General features: G+C 39.1%; 1 protein-coding gene across 2 annotated transcripts in view; it reads left to right on the top strand.

Annotated features, from left to right (window-relative positions):
• Positions 1-25,509, top strand: part of IARS1 (isoleucyl-tRNA synthetase 1) — an 81,267-nt gene that overhangs the window by 51,535 nt on the left and 4,223 nt on the right. For both annotated transcript variants that reach the window (XM_019966564.2, XM_019966565.2), the window contains exons 21-33: positions 2,798-2,889; positions 3,663-3,740; positions 4,491-4,612; positions 5,333-5,435; positions 5,684-5,767; positions 9,122-9,296; positions 11,886-11,998; positions 16,837-16,932; positions 17,731-17,907; positions 18,636-18,741; positions 20,672-20,797; positions 23,190-23,333; positions 24,021-24,173. In XM_019966564.2, coding sequence (XP_019822123.2) covers positions 2,798-2,889; positions 3,663-3,740; positions 4,491-4,612; positions 5,333-5,435; positions 5,684-5,767; positions 9,122-9,296; positions 11,886-11,998; positions 16,837-16,932; positions 17,731-17,907; positions 18,636-18,741; positions 20,672-20,797; positions 23,190-23,333; positions 24,021-24,173 — 1,569 coding nt within the window. The remainder of the gene's footprint in view (positions 1-2,797; positions 2,890-3,662; positions 3,741-4,490; positions 4,613-5,332; positions 5,436-5,683; positions 5,768-9,121; positions 9,297-11,885; positions 11,999-16,836; positions 16,933-17,730; positions 17,908-18,635; positions 18,742-20,671; positions 20,798-23,189; positions 23,334-24,020; positions 24,174-25,509) is intronic.

Below are 25,509 nucleotides of genomic sequence, written 5' to 3'. Positions count from 1 at the left end.
TTAATGATGGCCATTCTGACTGGTGTAAATGATAATTGGCAGTGTTGAACATCATCTGATGTGCCTATTGGCCATCTGTATATCTTCTTTGGAAAAATGTCTATTTAGGTCTTCTGCCCATTTTTTTTTTTTTCTTGTTTTTATTTATTTATTTTTTTTGTATGAGCTATTTGTATATTTTGGAAATTAAGCCCTTGTTAGTCACATTGTTTGCAAATATTTTCTCCTAGTCCACACATTGTCTTGTTTTATTCATAGTTTCTTTTGCTGTACAAAAGCTTATGGTTGATTACATCCCATTTGTATTTGTTCCCATTTCTATGTTCTCTTGGAGGAGTTTTATGGTGTCATGTCTTAAGTCTTTATGCCATTTTGAGTTTATTTTTATGTATGGTGTAAATGAGTGTTCTAATATCATTGATTTACATGTGATTGTCCAGGTTTTCCCACACCACTTGCTGAAGAGACTATCTTTTTTCCATTATGTGTTCTTGCCTCCTTTGTGGAAGATTAATTCACCATAGGTGTGTGGTTTTCTAAACATAGAGGAAATTTTATAGAAATTTCGAGAGAGACAGAACACTAGATGAATAAATATTTCTTTTTACCTCTCAAATATAATTTTAAGGCTTGTTTGTTGTAGAAATGTATTGTTCCAAGGCCTGAGAGATTGTCTTGAGGGGATATCTAGTGGCCTTACCCCACCACAGACACCATATAGGCCCATGGAATCACAGGCTTCAGTAGTGGATGCCCATGGGTTCAGATCCCAACTTGTACACCACTTGTTCCCTGGGGGAAGCATCGTCTAGTCTATGAGCCTCCATTTCTATCTCCAAAAAGTACCTAGTAATAGTTTTTATAAGACTTAGATAGAAACTGTGTACATGCAGTAGCTAGCAGATAATAGGCAGGTTCTTAATAAGTAGTACTTGTTACTAATATGTTTTTAATTTATTTTTAGGTCTACTTTATTAAATAAGTAGACTGGAAAAATTAGGAAATTCAGAAACACAGTAAGGAAATCGACATTTCCCCACATTTCTGTTACTTAACAACAATGAATTTGTTTTTAGACAGAGGTTGAAAAGGTAGGTAATGTTGGTTTCCTTAAAGTGGGAGATAGACAACCATAAGTCAAGGTGAGAAATTCAAGAAACTGTTAACCAGGATACCTGAGATGGGTCTGAGTGTTTATGGGTCTGATAAAGTCGGTGGCCAGTGGAGAAAAAATGGCATCCCTGTGTGCACCCTGGTAACATAAACCACCCTCGCACAGCATCCTGGGGTTGGCAGGTGCTGCTACTCAGGTACAGCACTCCAGTGGATTTAAGAGGCCAGAGCAATCAGGTGGTTCATGTAGGGGTCTTCAATTCCTCAGCTGGTACATAGCTCTTCATGGAAAAGTTGATGCCTCTGTATTTGGCATAATTGGATGGTTAGTCCAGGAAATTTTGAATGTTTTATCAGTCATCCTAAAGGACTATGCCCACTTTTAAACATGCATAATAAGCAAGAGAGTTCCAAGAAAACATCTGTTTCTGTTTCTGTTTATTAGCTATGCCAAAGCCTTTGACTGTGTGGATCACAATAAACTGTGGAAAATTCTGAAAGAGATGGGAATACCAGACCACCCGACCTGCCTCTTGAGAAATCCAAGGGACTCCCAAGAGTCTTCTCCAACACCACAGTTCAAAAGCATCAATTCTTTGGCGCTCAGGTTACTTTATAGTTCAATACTCACATCCATACATGACTGCTGGAAAAACCATAGCTTTGACTAGATGGACCTTTGTTAACAAAGTAATGTCTCCGCTTTGCAGTACGCTGTCTAGGTTGGTCATAGATTTTCTTCCAAGGAGCAAGCGTCTTTCAATTTCACGGCTGCAGTCACCATCTGCAATGATTTTGGAGCCCCCCAAAAATAAAGTCTGTCACTCTTTCTACTGTATCTCCATCTATTTGCCATGAAGTGATGGGACCAGATGCCATGATCTTAGTTTTCTGAATGTTGAGCTTTAAGCCAACTTTTTCACTCTCCTTTTTCACTTTTATCAAGAAGCTCTCTAGTTCTTCTTCCCTTTCTGCCATAAGGGTGGTGTCATCTGCATATCTGAGGTTATTCATGTTTCTCCCGGCAATCTTGATTCCAGCTTGTGCTTCCTCCAGCCCAGTGTTTCTCATGATGTACTCTGCATATAAGTTAAATAGGCAGGGTGACAGTATACAGCCTTGACGTACTCCTTTTCCTATTTGGAACCAGTCTGTTGTTCCATGTCCAGTTCTAACTGTTGCTTCCCAACTAGCATACAGGTTTCTCAAGAGGCAGGTCAGGTGGTCTGGTATTCCCATTCCCATCTCTTTAAGAATTTTCCAGAGTTTGTTGTGGTCCACACAGTCAAAGACTTTCACATAGTCAATAAAGCAGATGTTTTTATGGAACTGTCTTGCTTTTCTGATGATCCAACGGATGTTGGCATTGATCTCTGGTTCCTTTGCCTTTTCTAAGTCCAGCTTGAACATCTGGAAGTTCATGGTTCACGTACTGTTAAAGTCTGGCTTGGAGAATTTTGAGCATTACTTTACTATCATGTGAGATGAGGGCAATTGTGTGGTAGTTTGAGCGTTCTTTGGCATTGCCTTTCTTTGGGATTGGAATGAAAACTGACCTATCTCTCTAATAGATGTGATAGCCCTTGAATGGCAGGGCCTACTTGCTCTTCTTGTATCCAGCCCTATCTTAAGCTCCCAAGACTTTTATATGTTCTCACGGTCCAATTGGTTGTCTTACTTTCAGCTTACAGGCTCTATACTGTGGTTCCTCGCCTGGTCAAGTTTGTGGATATTTTGACCAATTGGTATGTTCGGATGAACCGTAGAAGATTAAAGGTAAGTGCAGGCTTCTATTGGGAAGAGCAGAAAGTGCAAGAAGTATGAGAGTTGAGGAAAAATGAGAACAACCAAAAGGAAAAAGGGCGTTTTCAAATGCTCTCACTTGGTGAAGCTATCTTTTTCCTTTTACGTTGCATATTAACTGTACTGCCATGTTTTGGATAGGGGAATCCTTAAGTTTAAAAGTCATCTCACATGTTTTCAAAACACAATTATAGACATCATATTAGAGGCAAAGTCTCAGGCCATTTAGGACTGTACTGAACAGACCTGTTAAAATCAAATAATTCATGCAGGTATTTTGCAAATGTTGTTCGGTACAGCTGTGATCTTCAGATGGGCACTTCATCGCTTCTAACACTAGAGGGACAGTTACTTATTGATGATACTCTTCATTAAGCCTTTGGGGATATAGGATGAGTGAAGCATGGAGCCTGTCCCAGAACTTAAGCTATGCATAAACAGCAATGCTCCAAAACAGGGAGTGAGGTGCACCCAGACCACTGCCCATCAGTACTACCTTCAAATGTGTTAATGATAAAATCCTGTAACAAAACAGTAATTTTGTTTTGTTAAAATATATTACATACACGTGCATGTATGTGTGTGTATGCACATATATTTAACAGAACATTAAAATGTTTAAAGTAGTTATGTTATCTCTGGATAACTTAATTATAGCTGAGTTTGCCCCTTTTTATTACCTTTTTTTTTTCTCTGTAGTGAGCTACTGGTTTTAACAGTTTACTGTGTGTGTTTTTCATCCTTAGGGTGAAAATGGAGTAGAGGATTGTGTTAAGGCCCTGGAGACCTTGTTTAGTGTTCTGCTGTCTTTGTGCAGACTTATGGTAAGATGCTTGATCCCGTTCTAAAGCTCTAGCCCTGTGGGCTGCTTGTGGTGCCCAGTTGCTGCACTGTCCTCTGTTTGTATCTGTTCTCTATTTTTTCTACATTTTAAAGTCCTGTAATCATCTGTGAGTATCAGGGAAGGTCTTGAGCTAACAGCTAACCAAATACATATATTGCAAACAGTATTTCACTTGAGACATGTTCCTACCAATTGAAATATTCATTAAATGATATGTAAGTAAAAATTCCACCCTTAGTTTCCTGTGTCTTATTTCTGCTCTTTCACTCTAATGATACAAGCCTTCTGTTTATTTCCTAAACATACATGGAATGAGAACCTGCTTTATCCCAGGTCCTCTACCTGGTGTCTCATGTATGAGCTCATTCCTTCTTCCTGTTAAGCAGGTAGTGTTTCCCCAGTTTACAGATGAGGTTTCTGAGATTTTAGGAATATTCATTCCTCTGCAATTGACCTAACTGCCATGTGGTCATCGGCTCCTGTTTTTATTATGGACATCTTCAAGGATGTTTTGGACACTTCTGTCTGTAGTCCTACTTCTTTGCTTCATGAGTGTGTCTCACCAAGTTCAAAATGAGGTCATTTTCTTAGGGCATGTTGTATTAACCTCATGTCCAGTTCTGTGCATATTCCCCTGTCATTTCTCTAAAATGTTTTAGTTGTTTCTAACTCTGAGATCAGTTAATGATGGCTACATATGAATGACATAATGTTTTCTGTCCTTATACAGGCCCCCTATACCCCTTTTCTTACTGAATTGATGTATCAGAATCTGAAGACACTGATTGACCCTGTTTCTGTCCAGGACAAGGACACATTCAGTATTCACTACCTCATGCTGCCCCATGTTCGGTAAGAATCAAATATACCTAAGCGTCACCTGGGCCATGGGAAGGAGAGTTGCTAGAGATGCACTCATGTGGGGGCCCCAGCTCCCTGCTCCAGTTCACCCATGCCATGCCTTCCAGTTGAGCTATTCCTCAGGCTACAGAATGAGTATAAGAGGGATACTTAGGGTGGAATCCCCTGTAGAGCTGTGGCATGTAGGGTGTGGGTAGGCCTTTGGTATCGTTTTGGGGAGCTGCTATGCACTGAGCATCAGGCTCAAGCTTGCCTCTCACTGCTGCTGCTGCTGCTGCTAAGTCGCTTCAGTCGTGTCTGACTCTGCGACCCCATAGATGTCAGCCCACCAGGCTCCCCCGTCCCTGGGATTCTCCAGGCAAGAACACTGGAGTGGGTTGCCATTTCCTTCTCCAATGCATGAAAGTGAAAAGTGAAAGTGAAGTCACTCAGTCGTGTCCGACTCTTTGTGATCCCATGGACTGCAGCCTACCAGGCTCCTCCACCCATTGGATTTTCCAGGCAAGAGTACTGGGGTGCCATTGCCTTCTCCCTGCCTCTCACTATAAGCCCCCAAAACAGTCACACTATGTTCCCAAGAGCCTCCCTTGGGAAGCTAACCACACCATCACATCTCTCATCCGACTTTCTTCCTCAATGAAGCACGTTTCTTCTTTGAGATTTTCTCTTTTTAAATCTATTATCTTTTATGTTCCTACCTCTCCCAATCAGTGAGGAATTGATCGACAAGAAAACTGAGAGTGCAGTATCTAGAATGCAGTCTGTGATTGAACTTGGCCGAGTGATTCGAGACCGCAAAACTATTCCAATAAAGGTTTGAGATTTTATTTCTATTTTAAATTGCATACACCTAGAGAATTATGTCTTTGGAGTATTTTCTTAATATAAAGGGCTTCCAGCAATGGCATTAATTTCTTTTTGCAGTAAGGCTGTGAATGACTTAATACTAGTTAAGCCTGTTTAGTCTAGAGCTTGAAATTCAGATAGAACATGTAACATTCATATTTCTGCAGTTTAGAAGACTGGATGCTTAGTGAACTTTCCCTTCCCTTTTCTTTCTAGTATCCTTTGAAAGAAATTGTTGTTATCCATCAAGATCAGGAAGCTCTTAATGAAGTTAAGTCTTTGGAGAAATATATCATTGAGGTAAGACAGTTGATTTGTGTGATTTGGTCCAAACAGGCTTCTGTCCTTGGGAAGATTATTTTGATTAGTATTCTTTATCAGTATATACATAAATGTAACCATCTGTGAAATCTTACAGTTTGCTTTTTGATTCATCATGAATTTTTTGCAATGTAATTAAAAAAATTTTTTTAAGAATTTGTATTTATTTTTTGGCCATGCTGGGGGCATGTGGCATCTTAGTTCTTCCTACCAGGGATCAAACCCACACCCCCTGCATTGGAAGCACAGAGTCTTAACCAGTTGACCACCAAGGAAGTCCCTGTAATTATAATTCTTTAACAGTGATTTCAAGGTCCATGAATTTTTCACCTTCATTGGATCATTTATCCCTTCATCCACTTTTCTTCCCCTAGGTAATTTTTGATAATTAACAAAAAGAAAAAGCTTAGTCCTTCAAATTACCCAAGTATCAAGTAAACACTGGTTATAAATAAACACTAGCAATTGGGTACAAGACAAAGTCTCTTCTCACCCTGGCCACTCTGTCATGTCTCATTTCCCACTTACAGGGATGTTCATTACGGTATCTCCTACTGGGTTGTTCCTAGCATTTTACGTACATGTAGACACATTTGTACATACATCTACACCCATGCAGGCTTCCTAGGTGGCCCAGTGGTAAAGAATCCACCTGCCACTGCAGGAGACTTGAGTTTGATCCCTGGATCGGGAAGATTCCTCTTGATAAGAAAATGGCAACCTACTCCAGTATTTTCCCAACCTATGCCGGGATACTCCCATGAACAGAGGAGCCTGGCAGGCTACAGTCCTTGGGGTTGCAAAGAGTCAGGTATGACTCAGCAACTAAACATCAAATACGCACATCACTGGTTTTATTTGTGAATAGAGATGATCATATATGTAGTTTTTTACTAATTGTTTCCACTTCATAGTATTACTTAAACAACATTCCATGTTAAAACATAGAGCCCTAGGACTTACCTGTTGGTCCAGTGGCTATGACTCCACACTCCCAGCACAGGGGGCTCAGGTTCAATCAGGGAACTAGATTCCATGTGCTGCAATTAATGATCCTGCATGCCACGAACGCCCAGCACAGCCAAATAAATAAATAAAATTTTTAAATAAATATTTTTAAAGAACTCTTCCTTTAAAAACAAAACATTAGGGATCTAATTTATTCTTTTTGCCAGCTGCATAGTGTTCACTTTCTGGCTGCATCATTATTTATTTAGTTACTCTAGTATTGTTGGAAATTTATGTTTCAGATTAAAAATAAAAGTTTGTGTGTGTGTGCGCTTGTGCAAATAAGTTGTTAACTGTAGATTTAAAAAATGTACAACATAAGAGTTGCGAGTTAACTCTTATGTGAGTTAATGAGGATGCAGCCCAGGAGACAGCACCTCAGATAGCTCTGAGAAGGTGCTCCTAAGAAGCAGTGGGGAAAGGTCAGTATATATGTGATTTTGGTAAAGGGGGAATACATGCAGTCAAGTACATTTTTTTCCAGAAGGTTTCTGCTAGTCTTGTGAAGCTTTGCTAGTCACGAGGAACAGTTACCACCATGAAGGTTTTGGGGGGCCTTTCCATGGGGAGATTCAAGAATTGGGCTTATAAAATCAGCTCCTGAAAACACCTATCTAAAGACCTCTCCTGCCAGTTTTTCCCCAAGCACAGAATGTCTCATTTCTGCTGTCCACCCTGAACTCCTTTCAGGGGGTTAGTGAAGGTCAGCAGCTGCAGCAACACAATTTAATCCTTGTACAGGTATGCTATGCTATGCTAAGTCACTTCAGTCGTGTCCAACTCTGTGTGACCCCATAGATGGCAGCCCACCAGGCTCCCCCATCCCTGGGATTCTCCAGGCAAGAACACTGGAGTGGGCTGCCATTTCCTTCTCCAATGCATGAAGGTGAAAAGTGAAAGTGAAGTCGCTCAGTCATGTCCGACTCTTAGCGACCCCATGGATTGCAGTCTAAGAGGCTCCTCTGTCCATGGGATTTTCCAAGCAAGAGTACTGGAGTGGGGTGCCAATGTACAGGTATACGTAGATGCATGTGTGCTCAGTCACTTCAGTCACGTCCCACTCCTTGCTACCCTATGGACTGTAGCCCACCAGGCTCACCTGTCCATGGGGTTCTCCAGGCAAGAATACTGGAGAGGGTTGCCATGCCCTCCTCCAGAGGGTCTTCCCAAGGGGATCGAACCTGTGTCTCTTGAGTCATCTCCTTTGTTGACAGTCAGGTTCTTTACTACTAGTACCACCCGTGAAGCCCAGATAAGTCGATGGCAGGTGCCAATTGCTAGTTGACAGTGTGGATGTTGGACAGGTTCTTAAAAGTGGAGTTGTGAGGTCAGAAGTTTAAACTGTCTTGTCAGTTGTCCTCCCAGAAAGCTTTATCCTATGGTGTTTTTAAATGAAATATATATTTCAAATTTCATTTTTATTCCTTTCACAGATAATATTTAAGGATAGAAAATAATTTCTATATTTGGTTTTGAATTACTTGAGAATTCTGGATAAATAGAGTTTATAAAACTCTTTAGAAATTTAAAAGGTTATAACTAAGGAAATATAAATTCTGTAAAGAATGCTTAAGATACGGATAAAAATAGAATATACTTAAATATCTTGAGCACTCTGAGATCAAATAATATAGTAATGTATAATGGCAAAATATTTCCATATAATTTGCTTCAGTTGACAATTCCATGATACTTCATTTTCTTATTTCCTGCTGTGTAGTCACCATTTCCTACTACATTAGTAATCCTTAACTTGCTAGCATGAGGGAGACATGAAATACTACAATTAACTGATTCTTCTGGTTAATTGACAGTTAAATTGCTTGAGCAAAGGTTACCCCTGAGACATGAAGTCCATATTTCTAATGCTACAGTCCTTGTTAATTGAGTTAGGGTTGTGTAGTCATCACCACAATTTTGTAGAATTTTCATCACCCCAAATAGAGACCCCAAATTATCATTCATGCATCATTTCCCCTCAGGATCCTACAGTCCTGTTTTCTGTCTGTTTTCTGTCTCTGGGTGTGCTCACTCTGGACATTTTCTGTAGATGAAATCATACAATATGTGGGCTTCTGTGTCTGGCTTCTGTGACTTAGCACCAAGGGTCATTCATGTTATAGCACATATTAATGCTTCTTTCCTTTATGTTGCTAAATGATGGCCCACTAGGTGGATATACCACATTTTATTTATCCTTTCATAGTCGATCAGCATTTGGGTTATTTCCACTTTTTGGTTATTGCTATAAATATTTGTATTCAAATTTTTGTGGACATATTTTCATTTGTTTCGTTTTTGTTTTTGCATGTCTATCAAATACAGGAATTGAATGTTCGAAAAGTTACATTATCTACAGATAAAAACAAGTATGGCGTTCGCCTAAGGGCAGAGCCAGATCACATGGTCCTGGGGAAGCGTCTGAAAGGAGCTTTCAAGATGGTAATGACATCCATCAAACAGCTGAGCAATGAGGAGCTGGAGCGGTTCCAGGAAAATGGTGGGCATCTGTTTCACTGGGAGGCACCATTTGTGTCCTCAACCTGATGGATATCTTGTATTTAGCCTCCTCTTTGATTTCTACTATTACAGCCTTCCCTTAAATTAGAACTTTTTTTTCTGTTCATAAAAATATTTATTATGAATAATTCTGCTAATTTATTTTTTTAAAAGTACAAAGAATGAAAATGACCCATCACCCGTCCTTTTAATGTAGATTGAAATTCTGATTTAGTTCACTGTTAAAATTCTGATTTAGTTCATCCTATATACGTATGTAGTCATATAATTATAGCTTTACAAATGGGAATCACCCTGTAATTTATTTCACATTTTTCACTTTTTTATATTTACATTATTTGGTTTTCATTTACCTTTTTATTTTGCATTTTCACTTTACATTATAAACATTTCTGTGTTTTGTCAGTCTTTAAAATGCTATTTCAATAAGTGTTGCAAAAATTTTCCTTCCTGTGGATACCTGGTATTTTTTTAACCAGTCTGTTATTGTTGGTGCTTTCAGTGTTTCCATTCTTTTAACAGTATAACTAATATTTCAGTGAATATTCTCACAGGTAGATGTTTTGTGGAATTGATTCATTCTAGCTAGGTTTAGGGGCTTTCCTCATGGCTCAGTTGTTAAAGAATCCGCCTACAATGCAGGGGACTCCAGTTCCATTCCTGGTTCGGGAAGATCCCCTGGAGAAGGGATAGGCTACCCACTCCAGTATTCTTGGGCTTCCCTTGTGGCTCAGCTGGTAAAGAATCAGCCTGCAGTGCAGGAGACCTGGGCTCGATCCCTGGGTTGGAAAGATCCCCTGGAGAAGGGAAAGGCTACCCACTCCAGTATTCTGGCCTGGAGAATTCCATGGATTATACAGTCCGTGGGGTCGCAAGAGTCGGACACAACTGAGTGGCTTTCACTTTCACTTTCAGCTAGGTTTCTACTTGAAATCATTGAGTCAGATGGATAAACTGTAAGTTACCATTGAATTCTATAAGTGCTAATATGGGCCTGGAAAAATCTACCCTAATGAGAGAGCAAAACCCTTCAGATTCACCACCCAGTGGTATAGAGTGTTACCCTTGTCAGATATTGCTTGTAGACAAAAAGATGACTTGAGTTGCCAGAATGAAGACCAGAAGATATTCAAAGAAGAAAGTTATCTTTTAATTTTAATTCAAAATTGTAATTTTTAAACACTTAAGTATTTTTAATGAAAGGGATTTAGCATTGAGGTTTGGAGCTTCTTCCAAAACTGTGTCAGAACTTAAAATGTTTCTCTGAAATATCTAGAATACATATTTTGTTCTCAATTGAGCAAGAGTGGAGCCATTCATTCAGCAAATATTTTTTAAAGCCCTTCTGTTTGTTGACACTGAGAACATAGAGTTGAATAAGACAGACATTGTCCTTACCCTCATGGTGCTGGTAGACGCTAAAGATGTATGAATATAATCATATTTTTGATAAGTGTGCTGAAGGAAATCTTTAGGAAGCTGTTCCAGGTGCCCAGGAGTTCTGACCTCTGCCATGATTAGAATCATATATGGTCTGATTACAGCTGTTTGACTTCCTGCAGCAATCCTAGGGTACAAGGTGTTTGATTGTTTGGGTTCCCTCTGAAATTGAAAATCATAAGCATGGAAATGTCATGAAGAAAGATTTAAGGATTCATAACTCAGATGAGTAGTTATGGAAATTGGGGGAAATGTCCATAAGATTCCCCAAATTTTTAGATAAAATTTATAAAACATTAGAGACTAGCAACTAAAAGTTGAATCAGTACTAATTCAGCTTGATTTGTTAAATTAACAAAATCTTTGATCAGCCTTCAGGTCATAAATCTCAAGTTGTTTCACCAATTAGCCAAAATATTAAAAATTCTTGAAATAAGCTTTATTTGAAACTGAAAGCCTGTAGTTTTTAAACTGTAGTTTCTGAGTGAACTGTTCCATATTGATGGAAAGCAGTTTTTAGAATACAGTGACATAAAGTGAAAATGACAGCCCATTGCTCAAAGATCCAGAAGATTGTTTTGTGAATTACTATAGTAAATGGTATGGGAAATGGGAATTGCCATCCTCAGCTGTTTACATGTTCTGCCTACCATGAATAGGTATGATGCTCAGACCTTCACGCTGTCTACCTCTTTTCACCCTGACTGTACCCGGATAGGCAGGTAGAAGAACACCAGGGATTTACCACCTTTGAGTGGTAGGCCTAAGTCTAGCTTGACTCTACAGACTGTGCTTTCTTCATTGTAGCTTGCTGCTTATGTTTATGATGGGGATTCATTTGTTGCCTCTGGCACATGTTTTTGGATCTAGGACCTTATATACAGCAGTAGATATTGGTGATATAAATGGCCTTAAGATAGCATGGTGTAGTCTAAGGAAAGTTTATCTCATCCTTGACTACAACAGTAGTCATGAGTCAGTAAGAGTCAGTCAGTAAGACATAATCTCTTAAAGACTGTAGCTTGATGATTTGAAGTTTTTATTAGAGAGTAGCACAGTATATTGGTAGCAGGGCAGCTTCAGGAGTGGGTTACTGATTGAGTAACAGTGACAGTTGCTTTTCCAATAGGGACCATTGTTGTGGAAGGCCATGAATTGCATGAAGAAGATATCCGTCTCATATACACCTTTGATCAGGCAACAGGTGGAACAACACAGTTTGAAGCACACTCGGATGCCCAGGTATTTTTCTATTCCCTAGAACATTTACCAAAAAATAAGAACATCAGAGGAAAAAAATACTCACCCATGTTCCTCCAGGGACAGAGGAGCCTAGTGGGCTGCTGTCTATGGGGTCGCACAGAGTCAGACACGACTGAAGCGACTTAGCAGCAGCAGCAGCATGCTCCTCCTGACAGTATTGGCAGCTTGTCTCAGGGTAAAATGGCTTTTATTTTAGATTGGCCTTATTAAACTTCTCTATTATAGCTTCTTGACATATGCATTTCTTTAATGGATATATAAATAAATATTTTGTGACTTTATGCATGCCAATAAGTGCTGGGTCATACAAAAACATGGAAGATGTAATCCTACCCTTCAAGGAATGGGTCAGTCATGGAGATAGAAAAGTAAATCTGTTCTTATTATTCTACTTGGTAAGTTATCTGGTAGAGATAAGTACAGGGAAGGGCTAAGTCTGGGGTAGAAGTGGGAGTGGTTAGAGAGCATCCCTTGAAGAGGATGTACAGACAGTTGTGGATTCTGGGGTCTGGGTTTTTTTGTTGTGATGGATCACAGCATCTCTCTTCACTCTTGACCAGACTTCTCCAGACAGATAGATTGTAAGATCTCTAATGTGAGAGTAAGGGACCTGCTGGAGTTCCTCTGTGCTTAATATTCCACATATGGGGGATGATGGAGAATACCTCGTGTGAGTTTAGTCAACCTTTACATGAGGTCTTTTTTTTTTTGGCCACATTATGCAGCTTATGGGATCTTAATTCCTCAGTGAAGGATTGAACCTGGGCCCCCAGCAGTGAAAGCACTGAGCTCTAACCACTGAACTGCTGGGGAATTGCCATACACAGAGTCTTAAATATGATGTAGACAGAACTCCACGTGGGCAGACAGTGTAAGGAGCTGAAGGTGAGAAAACTACAAAAGAAGGAATTGGGGCCAGGGAAGAAGGTTTGTAACCAGCAAGAAGATGTAAATAAGAGAGGCCGGAAGAGCTTGTCTATACTTAAGGAAATGTTGTCTTGTGATACTTCTGAGTTTCTTAATGTAATTTGTGTATTGTGGGCCATGGTTACCCTGCTGTGACTTATCCATTTTCAGTTTACCTCCTATGCATCTTCATAAAATGGAGCAAGTTTGTTATCTTTGAGTGTCCTCAAAAATGTAAATGGGGATGGTGCCTAATTCATATATATATATGTATTCCCCTCTATAATAGAAGTGATACTGTCATTATTACCACATCATCATTGACAACCTTTATGACAGAGAAGATGAAATAGTGGATAAAGTTGACAGGAAGGTGGCAATTTTAAAAAGTATTGTGGCCCATTATAGAAATTGTATCTTGAATTGTACAAACCAACCAGTGGATAGAATAGGTCATGGTTAAAGAAAACAACGGAGATGGCTGCTTTGAGGTTCACTTGTTTGTGGTGAATCTGTTATGAAAAGTTACACTGCTGTACTAGCTTCATGATTGGTGATTTTATTTATGAGCAGAGTTGATATTATTTATTAGAAAGCAGAGTTCCATGTTGTTGTTATTGTTGCTCAGTTGCTAAGTCGTGTCTTATTGTTTGCAACCCATGAACTACAGCATACCTGCTTTCCTTGTCCTTCACTATCTCCCAAAATTTGACCAAAGTCATCTCCACTGAGTCAGTGATGCCATCCAATCATCTCCTCCTCTGTTGCCCATTTGTCCTCCTGCCCTTAATCTTTCCCAGATTCAGGATCTTTTCCAATGAGTAGACTTTTTATCAGGTGGCTAAAGTACTGGAGCTTCAGCATCAGTACATTCAGTGAATATTCAGGGTTGATTTCCTTTTGGATTGACTGGTTTGATCTCCTTGCTGTCCAAAGGACTCTCAAGAGTCTTCTCCAGCACCACAATTCAAAAGCATCAATTCCTTGGCACTCAGCCTTCTTTACAGTCCAGCTCTCACATCCGTACGTGACTGCTAGAAAAACCATAGCTTTTGAGTATACAGAACTTTGTCATCCTAGTGATGTCTCTACTTTTTAATATGCTGTCTTGGTTTGTCATAGCTTTTCTTCCAAAGAGCAAGTGTCTCTTAATTTCGTGGCTGCTGTCACCGTGCACAGTGATTTTGGAGCTCAAAAAAATAAAATCTGCCACTCTTTTCACTTTTTCCTCATTTGTTTGCCAGGAAGTGATGAGACTGGATGCCATGATCTTTGTTTTTTGTATATTGAGTTTTAAGCCAGCTTTCCACCCTCTTTCTCCATCCTTAAGAGGTTCTTTACTTCCTCTTTTTCAGCCTTTACAGTGGCATCATCTGCGGTTGTTGATATTTCTCCTGGCTATCTTGATTCCAGCTTGTGAGTCATCTGGCCCAGCATTTCACATGATGTGCTCTGCATATAAGTTAAATAAGCAGTTTGACAATATATAGCCTTGACATATTCCTTTCTCAATTTGGAACCAATCCATTGTTCCATATCCTGTTCTAGCTGCTGCTTTTTGACCTGCATACAGATTTTTCAGGAGACAGCTAAGATGGTCTGGTATTCCCATCTCTTTAAGATTTCTCACAGTTTGTTGTGATAAACACAGTCAAAGGCTTTAGCATAGTTAATGAAACAGAAGTAGATGGTTTCCTGGAATTCCCTTGTTTTCTGTATGATCCAGCATATGTCAGCAATTTGATCTCTTGCTTCCTCTGCCTTTTCTAAATCCAGGCTGTACATCTGAAATTTCTCAGTTCACATACTGTGGAAGCCTGTCTTGCAGGATTTTGAGTATTACCTTGCTAGCACGTGAAACGAGCACAATTGTATGGTAGTTTGAACATTCTTTGGCATTGCCCTCCTTTGGTATTGGAATGAAAACCGACCTTTTCCAGTCTTGTGGCCACTGCTGAGTTTTCCAAATTTGCTGGCATATTGAGTGCAGCACTATAGAATCATCTTTTAGGATTTGAAATAGCTCAACTGGAATTCCATCACCTCCACTAGCTTTGTTCATAATGATGCTTCCTAAGACCCTCTTGACTTCACAGTCCAGGATTTCTGGCTCTAGGTGAGTGATCACACCATCATGGTTATCCAGGTCATTAATATCTTTTTTCTATAGTTCTTCTGTGTATTCTTGCCACCTCTTCCTAATCTCTTCTGTTTCAGTTAGGTCCTTACCATTTCTGTCCTTTATTGTATCCATCTTTGCATGAAATGTTCCCTTGGTACCTAATTTTTTGAAGAGTTCTCTAGTCTTTCCCATTCTATTATTTTCCTCTGTTTCATGGTATTGTTCATTTTTAAAGGCTTTCTTACCTCTTTGCTCTTCTTCGGAACTCTGCATTCAGTTGGGTATATCTTTCCCTTTCTCCTTTGCCTTTTGCTTCTCTTTTTCTCAGCTATTTGTAAGTCCTCAGACAACCACTTGCCTTCTTGCATTTCTTTTCCTTGGGGATGGATCTGGTTACCACCTCCTGTACAGTGTTACAAACCTTCATCCGTTTGTACAAGACAGAGTACTTGAGGCACTCTGTCTACCAGATCTAGTCCCTTCAATCTACTTGTCACTGCACTGTATAATCATAAGGGGTTTGATTAAGTCATACCTGAATGGTCTTGTGGTTTTCCCTACTTTCTTCAATTTAAGTCTGAATTTGGCAATAAAGAGCTCATGATCTGCGCCACAGTCAACTTCAGGTCTTGTTTTTGCTAACTGTATAGACTTTCTCCATCCTTGGCAACAAAGAATATGATTAATCTGATTTCAGTGTTGACCATTTGTTGATATCCTTGTGTAGAGTTGTCTCTTGTGTTGTTGGAAGAGGGTATTTGCTGTGACCAGTGTGTTCTCTTGACAAAATTCTGTTAGCCTTTGCCCTCCTTCATTGTGTACTCTAAGGCCTAACTTGCCTGTTACTCCAGGTATCTCTTGACTTCCTACTTTTGCTTTCCAGTCCCCTGTGATGAAAAGGACCTCTTTTTTTGGTGTTTGTTCTAGAGGTTTTATAGGTCTTCATAGAAGCAGTCAACTTCAGCTTCTTTGACATTAGTGGTGGGGCATAGACTTGGATTACCATAATGTTGAATGGTTTGCCTTAGAAGGGAACCAAGATCATTCTGTTCATTTTTGAGATTGCACCCAAGTACTGCATTTTGGACTCTTATTGACCATGAGGGCTACTCCATTTCTTCCAAGGGATTCTTGCCCACAGTATAGATATAATGATCATCTGAATTAAATTCTCCCATTCCCATCCATTTTACTTCACTGATTCCTAAGATATCAGTGTTCACTTTTGCCATCTACTGTTTTACCACGTCCAATTTACCTTGACCTATGGACCGAACTTTCCAGATTCCTATGCAATATGTTCTTTACAGCATCAGACTTTATTTTCACCATCAGACACATTCACAACTGAGCATTGTTTCTGCTTTGGCACAGCCTCTTCATTCTTTCTAGAGCTATTTCTCTGTTCTTCCCCATTAGTATATTGGACACCTACTGACCTGGGGGGCTCATCTTCTGGTGTTACATCTTTTTGCCTTTTCATACTGTCCATGGGGTTCTCAAGGCAAGAATACTGAAGTGGTTTAAGTTGGTCTCAGGACATCTCCTGTGAGCAACACCCTTCAGAAGAAAAATGAAAAGTTGCACCTTTTTCTCCAGATGAGAAAATAACTGTTTACAACGGAGGACTCAAACTATAAAGAGACTAATTTCATGTCTTTGACTCAGTTTTGTGATTGAATGGTGCTGCATTATAGACTTCGAAGAATTTAAACACCATTTTGCTGAGTTTGAAAGAACTGTTTTTTCTATGTTTGATTGTCATGGTGTACACTGTTCATTCCTACAGGTTTTGGTTCTCTTAGATGTCACCCCTGACCAGTCAATGGTGGATGAAGGAATGGCTCGGGAAGTCATCAATCGTATCCAGAAACTTCGCAAAAAGGTCAGTTTGTGAAATTAAAGATAAGCTACTGTTTAGAGTTTTGTTTTGGTTTTTGTTTTGCTTGTTGGGAAAGAGAGGAGACACAGGTAATATAAACCACAGTAATTTATTACTGATTATCATTGATCTACGATCCATTCAGATTATACTTCTTAGGCCTCTTTTCCCTTTCCTTGTTCACTCCCAAGCTAATTGTGACTCTTGTTTCTCTGATCGGAAGCTTTCTGTTGACATGTGCTCCTTGTCTTCCTTTTTCAGTTCCTTAGGGCGTCCACAAAACCATCTTCTAGATAGGTAGTCCTCCTGGCTGGCACATATGGTTATCAGAGATGACAGCAAACACCTCTGAAGAAGAGTAGAGGTGCACTCAGTGTGGAAAGGTTCTTAGCTCAGGGGAGAGAGAGGTTGTTGGATCTGGATGGAATGAGGTGGTTCTTCCTCATTCAAGAAGCTGAGAGCCAGAGCAAGTGCACAAAACCCATTGCCTTCCCTTACTGGGTGAGAGAGCCAGAGAGTTTCTATCTCAGGGAGGGCCCCCCACAAGTTGTCCTCATCTGGTCAGGTTTTTGAGACTGAGTTCAGGGTCTGAGGTAGCCACTCCAATAGATAATGGTGTGCTTATGAACTATGTCTCAATTAAAAGCTTTGTGAATTCTTGCTTTTTTTCCCAGAGAATTTGTCAGGATATCGTACCCTTCCATAATGATTCAGTGTGGGATCATCAGCTCTATTTAACAGTGTTTTATGTTTTAATTGACAAGTGTGCTTCCCTTTTAAATTTTCTTTTTGTGTTTTCAGTGTAATCTGGTTCCAACTGATGAAATAACAGTTTATTATAAAGCAACTTCTGAGGGAAAATATCTGAATAATGTTATCGAAAGCCACACAGACTTCATATTTGCTACCATAAAGTCTCCTTTGAAACCATATCCAGTTCCTATATCGGATGAAATACTTATTCAAGAAAAAATGCAGGTAAGTTCTGAATTCTGTTGAACTAGTAAGTGATTTAGGATTAAATTTTATGTTAAGTTTTTTAGTCATATCTTGATGTTCTCTCCCCTGGTAGCAATTAGTATAGTTCTTAGTCTTCTCTGGAGAATAGTGAATAGGATTAGAGAGTGAGGTCTAAAAGAGAAAAAAGAAAATTAGAGCTATTCTCTTGGAAAAGGTAACCAGGACATACATAAGAATTGTTAGATGACTTTATGGTGCTGTCTTATCTAAAACTATAAAAATTAGTATTGTGTAAATAGCACTTGACTTGAAAAGCAGTTTACTTTTATGGTAATAAGTTATACATAGAATTACAATTTCATTTCTTGTTGGTACATTTTAGATGTAACTGTGAAATCTGACCAAGATATGAAAAATATTGGCCAGTAATTCAGAAGTATATCTGAAAGAAAAAAATTCTTTTCTATATCAGCTAATCATATATTCAGTCATATGTTCCTTGTGTTGATCCTATTTTGTATGGGACAAATGGAACAGACAAGCAGGCCCTGAATGTGACTGTCTTTTCAATGGGAAAGAATAAGATAAAAGCGGGGGGAAAGGTAGCTCTTGGCTGTTTTAGTAATTAGATTAAATATGCTCTCAGAATTGTGTAGAGCTCTTATTCTTGCTGAATAGTTGCTATCTTAGTTGGTGACACTGATCCGATGCTGTAGTTACCCAGTCACATTTTCTCATATGCTTAGTTAAAAGGGTCTGACCTGGAAATTACACTCACCAAAGGATCTTCCACGCATGGCCCTGCTTGTGCATATGTCAATCTTAACATTTGTACAAATGGCAGTGAGCAAGGTAAGAGTAAATGAATTCCATAGCTTTTATTTTATTTTTTAGTTAAACCTATGAATGTTTTTAAGGCTATTATAAGAGAATTGGTAAAAAAAAGTAAATGATTGAACTTCCACTTCTAGGAAGTGAAGTAGACATACTTTTCCCTGTTCTCCCCACAAAGGACAGCTAAACACCCTAGATATGATATATAAAAGCAAGCATAAGAAGACTCTTAATGGTGGAGGGAAGAAGGCAGACCAACTAAGAATCTTGGGATCAAGTAAGAAGATGGAAAATTCCCTAGTTTTTCTTTTTGCTTCATGTATCCCAGACTCGGAGCTGAAGAAGCCGGCAACCATGAAAGACCAACGGGCATGAATATAAACACCCCAGCAGAATGTTCACAGGTGGCACTAGTGGTAAAGAACCCTGTGGCCAATGCAGGAAACAAGAGATGCAGGTTCAATCCCTGAGTCAGGAAGATCCCCTGAGGAGGGCGTGGCAACCCACTCCAGTTCTTGCCTGGAGAATCCCATGGACAGAGGAGCCTCTCTGGTACAGTCCGTGAGGTCACAAAGAGTCAGGCATGACTGAAACGACTAAGCACGCACGCACACAGAAAATCCTGCTGTCTCTTCAAGGGGAACCTAGCAAGACAAAAAAACGTCTAGACCATAACTGCTCTACTCCAACCAACTACAGAGAATAAATTAGGCTCCACTACCACGCACTCCTTATTGCAAAATTCAGACTTAAATTGAAGTAGGGAAAACCACTAAACCATTCAGGTATGACCTAAATTAAATCCCTTATGATTATACAGTGGAAGTGACAAATAGATTGAAGGGATTAGATCTATTAGAGTGCCTGAAGAACTGTGGACAGAGGATCGTAACATTGTACAGTAGGTGCTGATCAAAACTATCCCCAAGAAAAAGAAATGCAAAGAGGTAAAATCCTTGTCTGAGGAGGGCTTACAAATAGCTGAGAAGAGAAGAGGAGCGAAAGGCAAAGGAGAAAAGGAAAGATATACCCAGCTGAATGCTTAATTCCAAAGAATAGCAAGGAGAAATAAGAAAGCCTTCTTAAGTGAACAGATACCAACGGAACATTTCATGCAAAGGTGGGGATGATAAAGGACAAAAACAGTATGGACCTAACAATGCAGAAGATATTAGGAAGAGATGGCAAGAATACACAGAAGAACTGTACAAAACATGTCTCATGACCCAGATAACCACAACAGTGTAATCACTCACCTAGAGCCAGACATCCTGGATTGTGAAGTCAAGTGGGCCTTAGGCAACATTACTACAAACAAAGCTAGTGGAGGTGATGGAATTCCAGCTGAGCTGTTTCAAATCCAAAAAGATGATGCTGTTATAATGCTGCACTCAATAGATCAGCAAAAGTGATTTAATTGACTAGTCTTTTCATTATATGGTACCAGGCAGTTAGACATACATATGCAAAAATTGTCCTAGACCTAAGTGTTACACCTTGTCCAGAGAGTAAATTAAAAGGGATTACAGGCGTAAGTATGATACTATGAAACATTTAGGAGAAAACAAAATTTTTAGGATTCAGAATTAGGCAAAGAGTTTTTAAGACTTAGTAATAAAAGTCCAATTCATAAAAAGAAAAACTAGGAAGTCGAACTTCTTCAGAATTTTAAATCCTGCTTTGTGAAAGATCCTGTGAAAATGATTAAAAAAAAAAAAAGCTATAGACTAGTAGAAGATCTTTGCAAACCACGTATACAACAAAGGATGTATGTATGCAGAATATATAATGAACTCTTAAAAGTCAGCAGTTTTTAAAAATTTAATTAGAAAATGGGAAGACATGAATAGACATTGACCAAAGAAAATATATAGATGATGTTCCCCTTGACTTTTCATTCAAATTTAACATTTTTTTTTCAGTTTCACTTATATTTGTGGCTTTTTAGGTGGAGTATTACTTCTGGAAAATCCAAAAGGAGATAATAGGTTGGACCTTGTAAAACTGAAGAATGTTGTTACTAGCATTTTTGGTGTAAAAAATACAGAGCTGGCTGTCTTCCTTGGTGAAACAGGTATGTGGGAAGTCAAAGGTATTCACCTGTGTCCTTTGACATGAGGTGAATCAGTGAAGATCTTAATTTGGTAACAGTTATGATACATAACCTTTGCCTTTTTCCTAACTCTGAGTCAGGGCTGGCCTCTACAGTACTTCCTGCCTGCCCTGTTTCTTTGTGCCTCCTTTGTGTGATGTGGCTGATAGAACACTGAACTTAATAGGAGATGAAGATTCTAATCTGCTGTCTTTCCTGTTAGCCATGTGATGTATTCTAGGCTTCAGAGACTTCCCTCTTGAGTTTTAACTTTATTAGACATAGTATCTGCATCTTAAATCCAAATTCTCAATAAGACAAGCCTACATAAAATTTTAAAGAATTATAAGTGCATTTCCTCCTACTGTCATGGGTTTAACTGTGGTACTAGCACCCCACCATCTCTACCCAAAAAAAGATATGTTGAAGTCCTCTTCCCTACCCCCAGTGCACTCAAATGTGACCTTTGAAAAACAGGTTCATTGCATATGTATTAGAATTAGTTAACATAATTCTAGAGTAAGGTGGGCACTACCCCAGTATGTGTCCTTATAAGAAAAGGGCCATGTGAAGACAGAAACAGAAGGCTATGTGGTGACAGGGACAGAAATTGGAATTAGGCAAACCTGCAAGCCAAGAAACACCGAAGATTGCTGGGAACCTCTAGAAGTTAGGAAGAGAAAAGAAAGAATTCCTTTACAGGCTTCAGAGGGAGCATGGCCTTATTGACAGATTCTGAACGTATCACCTTCAGGAAGCTGTGAGACAATACATTTTTGTTGTTTTAAGCTGTCTTGCTTACCTCACCCTCCACCACTCCCCTCCTCGGTTTGTGATTACTACAACAGCCATAGGAAACTAATACACTCAATTAATAAATTTGAATGTTCATTTTGTGAAATGTCTAAATAGCTTAAAAGAAGAAATCTAAGTGGCCAATAAAGAAAACACTGCTCTACCTCAATAGTAGAAACCACAATGAGGTACTGTTACATGCAACCAGATTGGCAAAAAACCAGAAAAATTTCATAATATCAGATGTTGTCAGGGATATTATGTAATAGGAACTGTCATTTAATGTTGGATTATAAATTGATAGAAGCAACATGAAAACCATTTGCTGTTGTATCATTTAAGGCTGAGTAAGGGACACAAACTTGATATGGGAGAAACTTGGAAAAGTAAGATCTAAAAGACAGATGGTTCATTGGAGGATCTGGGGAAAAATCTCTGACCCAGATCCACCAAGGGAAGCTGGTAAGTCAGTCAGTGGACAGCTTGGATCTCTGTCTCAAGTCATTGTAAAATAAGAAAGAAAAAGACTAGAACACATCTGTCTAGCCACATCTAACACTGACAGTCTGTGGACTTGCAGAAGAGCTTTGCCAGAGAGTTGCTCTTGTACCTGGCTCAAAAGATGGGAGGTTACAGGAAAGGTTAGTGTGGGTTGCTTGCTGTCCCCTCTGACCCAGCAAGTGGCAGCCTGTGAAAGCTGAGGCGTGCCTGGGCCCCACATTGACCTTTAGGAACATAGTAACTATAACTAATCTTCTACCTCAAGCAGTGTTTAGCATGGGTGTGCTCAGTTGTATCCAGTTCCTTGTGTCCAACTCCCCTTTCCTTCTCCAGGGATCTTCCCAACCCAGGGATTGAACCCACGTCTCTTGCGTCTCCTGCATTGGCAGACGGGTTCTTTACCATTGAAACAATATTTAATTGTATATAAATGAAATTACACTATGTCTGTTCTGTGTGTCTTGCTATAGTTGACTATATTCATTAGTCAGTTTACCTTCTGACCATAATTTTTTTGACATAAGGTTTCTTTTCATGGTAAGTTTATGTAGGAAGAAATTTTAAAAGGAACCTATACTATGGGGCTTCCCAGGTGGCACAGTGATAAAAAATCCACCTACCAATGCCGGAGACACAAGAATCTCAGGTTTAATCCCTGGATTGGGAAGATCCTCTGGAGTAGGAAATGGCAGCCACTCCAGTGTTGCCTAGAAAAGTCCATGGACAGAGGAGCCCGGCGGGCTACACTCCGTGGGGTCACAAAGAGACACAACTGAGCGACTGAGCACCTGCATAGTATGGAGGAAAAAATACTAAAGGGGGAAATTAATTTGCTTTATTTATAAGTTATGAATATTATGTTATTTTGCAACATTAAGATTTCCTACTATGTGCATGTCATTAATGTCTAATTTTATAGAAAAGGCAGTGTTCTTTAATAAATGTAAATTAAGTGGAAAGCGTCACTATAAAGGTACATGATAGTTTAATAATTAAGTAAGAAAAAGTGAATGACTTCAGCTCTGAACTGTTCTCCCTAAAGAATGATTGTTTTTTTTGTTGTTGTTGTTATTTTTAGAAATAAAAAACCAAACCAACTTACTGAATCTTAGTGGGAAAACACTGTGTGTGACTGCAGGATCAGCGCTGTCTGTGGTGGACAGTCCTAGTACTCTTCTCTGTCAGTACATCAACCTACAGCTCTTGAATGCAGATCCACAAGGTGCGTACCTCCCCCAGCTGTGAACACTCAGCGGGCAGGTAATGGAATGCTAGGTGTTAAGATTCCTTTAATGTTCAATCTTTCTGATTTATATGGATTTTTCAAGTCAGTTTCAACTTAGTAATTTAAAATGTAGACGCCCACGTTTCTTTGGGGGACACTCATGGCCTGTTTCTTTGGTGTGTTTATGTAGAACACCCGTCCATCTAACATGGTTAGGAAATAAGATAAATTGGTTAGGTAAAAATTACAGCCAAATGAAGCTGAATTGTCTAAGTGCCAGACCATTGTAATTGGTAATTTTTCCCCTTTTTCTCTTGAAATATGTTCTGAGAACTGTTGTAAGTATCCACACCTTAATCAGCAGACTAGATCGACACTTGTTTTTCCTTGATATTTTAAGATCCTCATTGTGCACATTTATTACTGTCTTCATGTGCTTCGTTTGACTGTTTACTGAATATCTCTTCCCTAAACTCCTGGGCTCTTATACTAATTGTTTTTTCTTCCCTTTCTTCTTTCCCCCAGTGGAATATTTTCTATTTCTACAGTGAATCCCACTCTTGTACCCACGTCTGGCTTTCAAGCCTGTAGCTCTGCCCAGTAGAGCTGGTCACCACCTCCAGTAGGGATCCACCAGCGAGAGGGTGAACTCTCAGGATTTAAATCTTTTTTATTTTTCTATAGAGTGTTTAATGGGAACAGTAGGCACTCTTCTGCTTGAAAATCCACTTGGACAGAATGGGCTTACCCACCAAGGTCTTCTGTATGAAGCTGCCAAGATGTTTGGCCTCCGGAGCAGGAAGCTAAAGCTGTTTCTGAATGAGACTCAAACAGAAGGTGAGGAGATTTTAGAACATGTTAATCTTTTTCATTTTTGTTTTTATTTTCTTGAAAATAGATTTTGATACCATCAATCATTTGTAGATTATATGTGTAAGAGATTATGCTATTGTTTTCTTTTACTTTTTTGCTATCTCCAGAAATTTGCCATATTGTGAATATTAATAATAATTAAAAGGATGATTACTTTTTGTTTTGGAAATAAATCTAAAAATATATAATGGTATATTATTAAAAACATACGCTTCTAGGTAAGTTAGCTTGTTTGCTGATCCCAAAATTGTCCTCTTCCCCGAGAATCAAAATGATCACTGTATCTTAAAATAACAGCTTAAAGGAAACGTAACTGACTTTATGTGCCTCCTCCTTTACAACTTATAAAGCACGCCTTTTCTCAGTGAGCTGCATAAAAATGTGAAGAGTTAGGTCATTAGTTGACATTCTCCATTCCATAATTGAGAAGACAGAGAGTCAGGACAAGACATGGGCTAGTGTCTTTAAAGATAGGTTTTCTCTTACTCCCACTTACATCATCCACTTCTGTGATTTCAGCTTCTGTGGCTGTTCCAACAATTTCTCTATTGACTTTTTAGCCCTCCCCTTGTGTTCTTTTCTATAATCCCGTTTCACATGGGTGTTCATTTTAAAGCTGATGCTACTGGAATCATTTCCTCAAATAGCTTCCCTTAATGGGATCTGTTTTTTTCTGATTAATAGCCATCCTTCTTGTCATCCTAAAAACCTTTTGTCACTTCATCCTTTTATTTTTACAGCCTTATAGCGTGGGATTTATTGGAGTTTCTAAATCAAGATTTGTGTCTCCCAGCACTGGTGGAAAGTTACTAGACATTGTCTTTCCCAAAGTAGTCATATCTTTGATTTTCTGAAGTTTGAATATGCTGTTCTTGAGTATAAATTTTTTGGTATAATGCATTCTGCGTTTCTGTTACAGTGTTGTGATTTCTAACATTTCCTTTTAATTCTTTCTTAGTATTTCCATCTTTGTGCTTACATACCCATCTGTTCTTCAATGTTGTCCACCCTTTCTATTAGCATCCTTAACATTAATCCTAGTTATTTTCAATACCCAGTCTGATAATTTCAAAATCTCTGTCACATCTGAGTCTAGTGGTGATGCTTGCTTCATCTCTTCCTACTGTGTTCCCTTTTAGAATAACTTGTGATATTTGGTTGATAGCAGTACATGATGTTTTGGGGAAAGGGAACTGAGGTAAGGTAGGCCTTCATTGTAAAGTTTTATGTTTATCTTCTAGGAATTAGGCTATAATTGTTTATTGTTGCTGTAGGCTCCAGAGGCTCCAATTTCCTTCTG

The sequence above is a fragment of the Bos indicus genome, chromosome 8 (assembly GCF_029378745.1).
Source record: "Bos indicus isolate NIAB-ARS_2022 breed Sahiwal x Tharparkar chromosome 8, NIAB-ARS_B.indTharparkar_mat_pri_1.0, whole genome shotgun sequence".
NCBI lineage: Eukaryota > Metazoa > Chordata > Mammalia > Artiodactyla > Bovidae > Bos > Bos indicus.
This window is presented reverse-complemented; position numbering and strand designations above follow the sequence as displayed.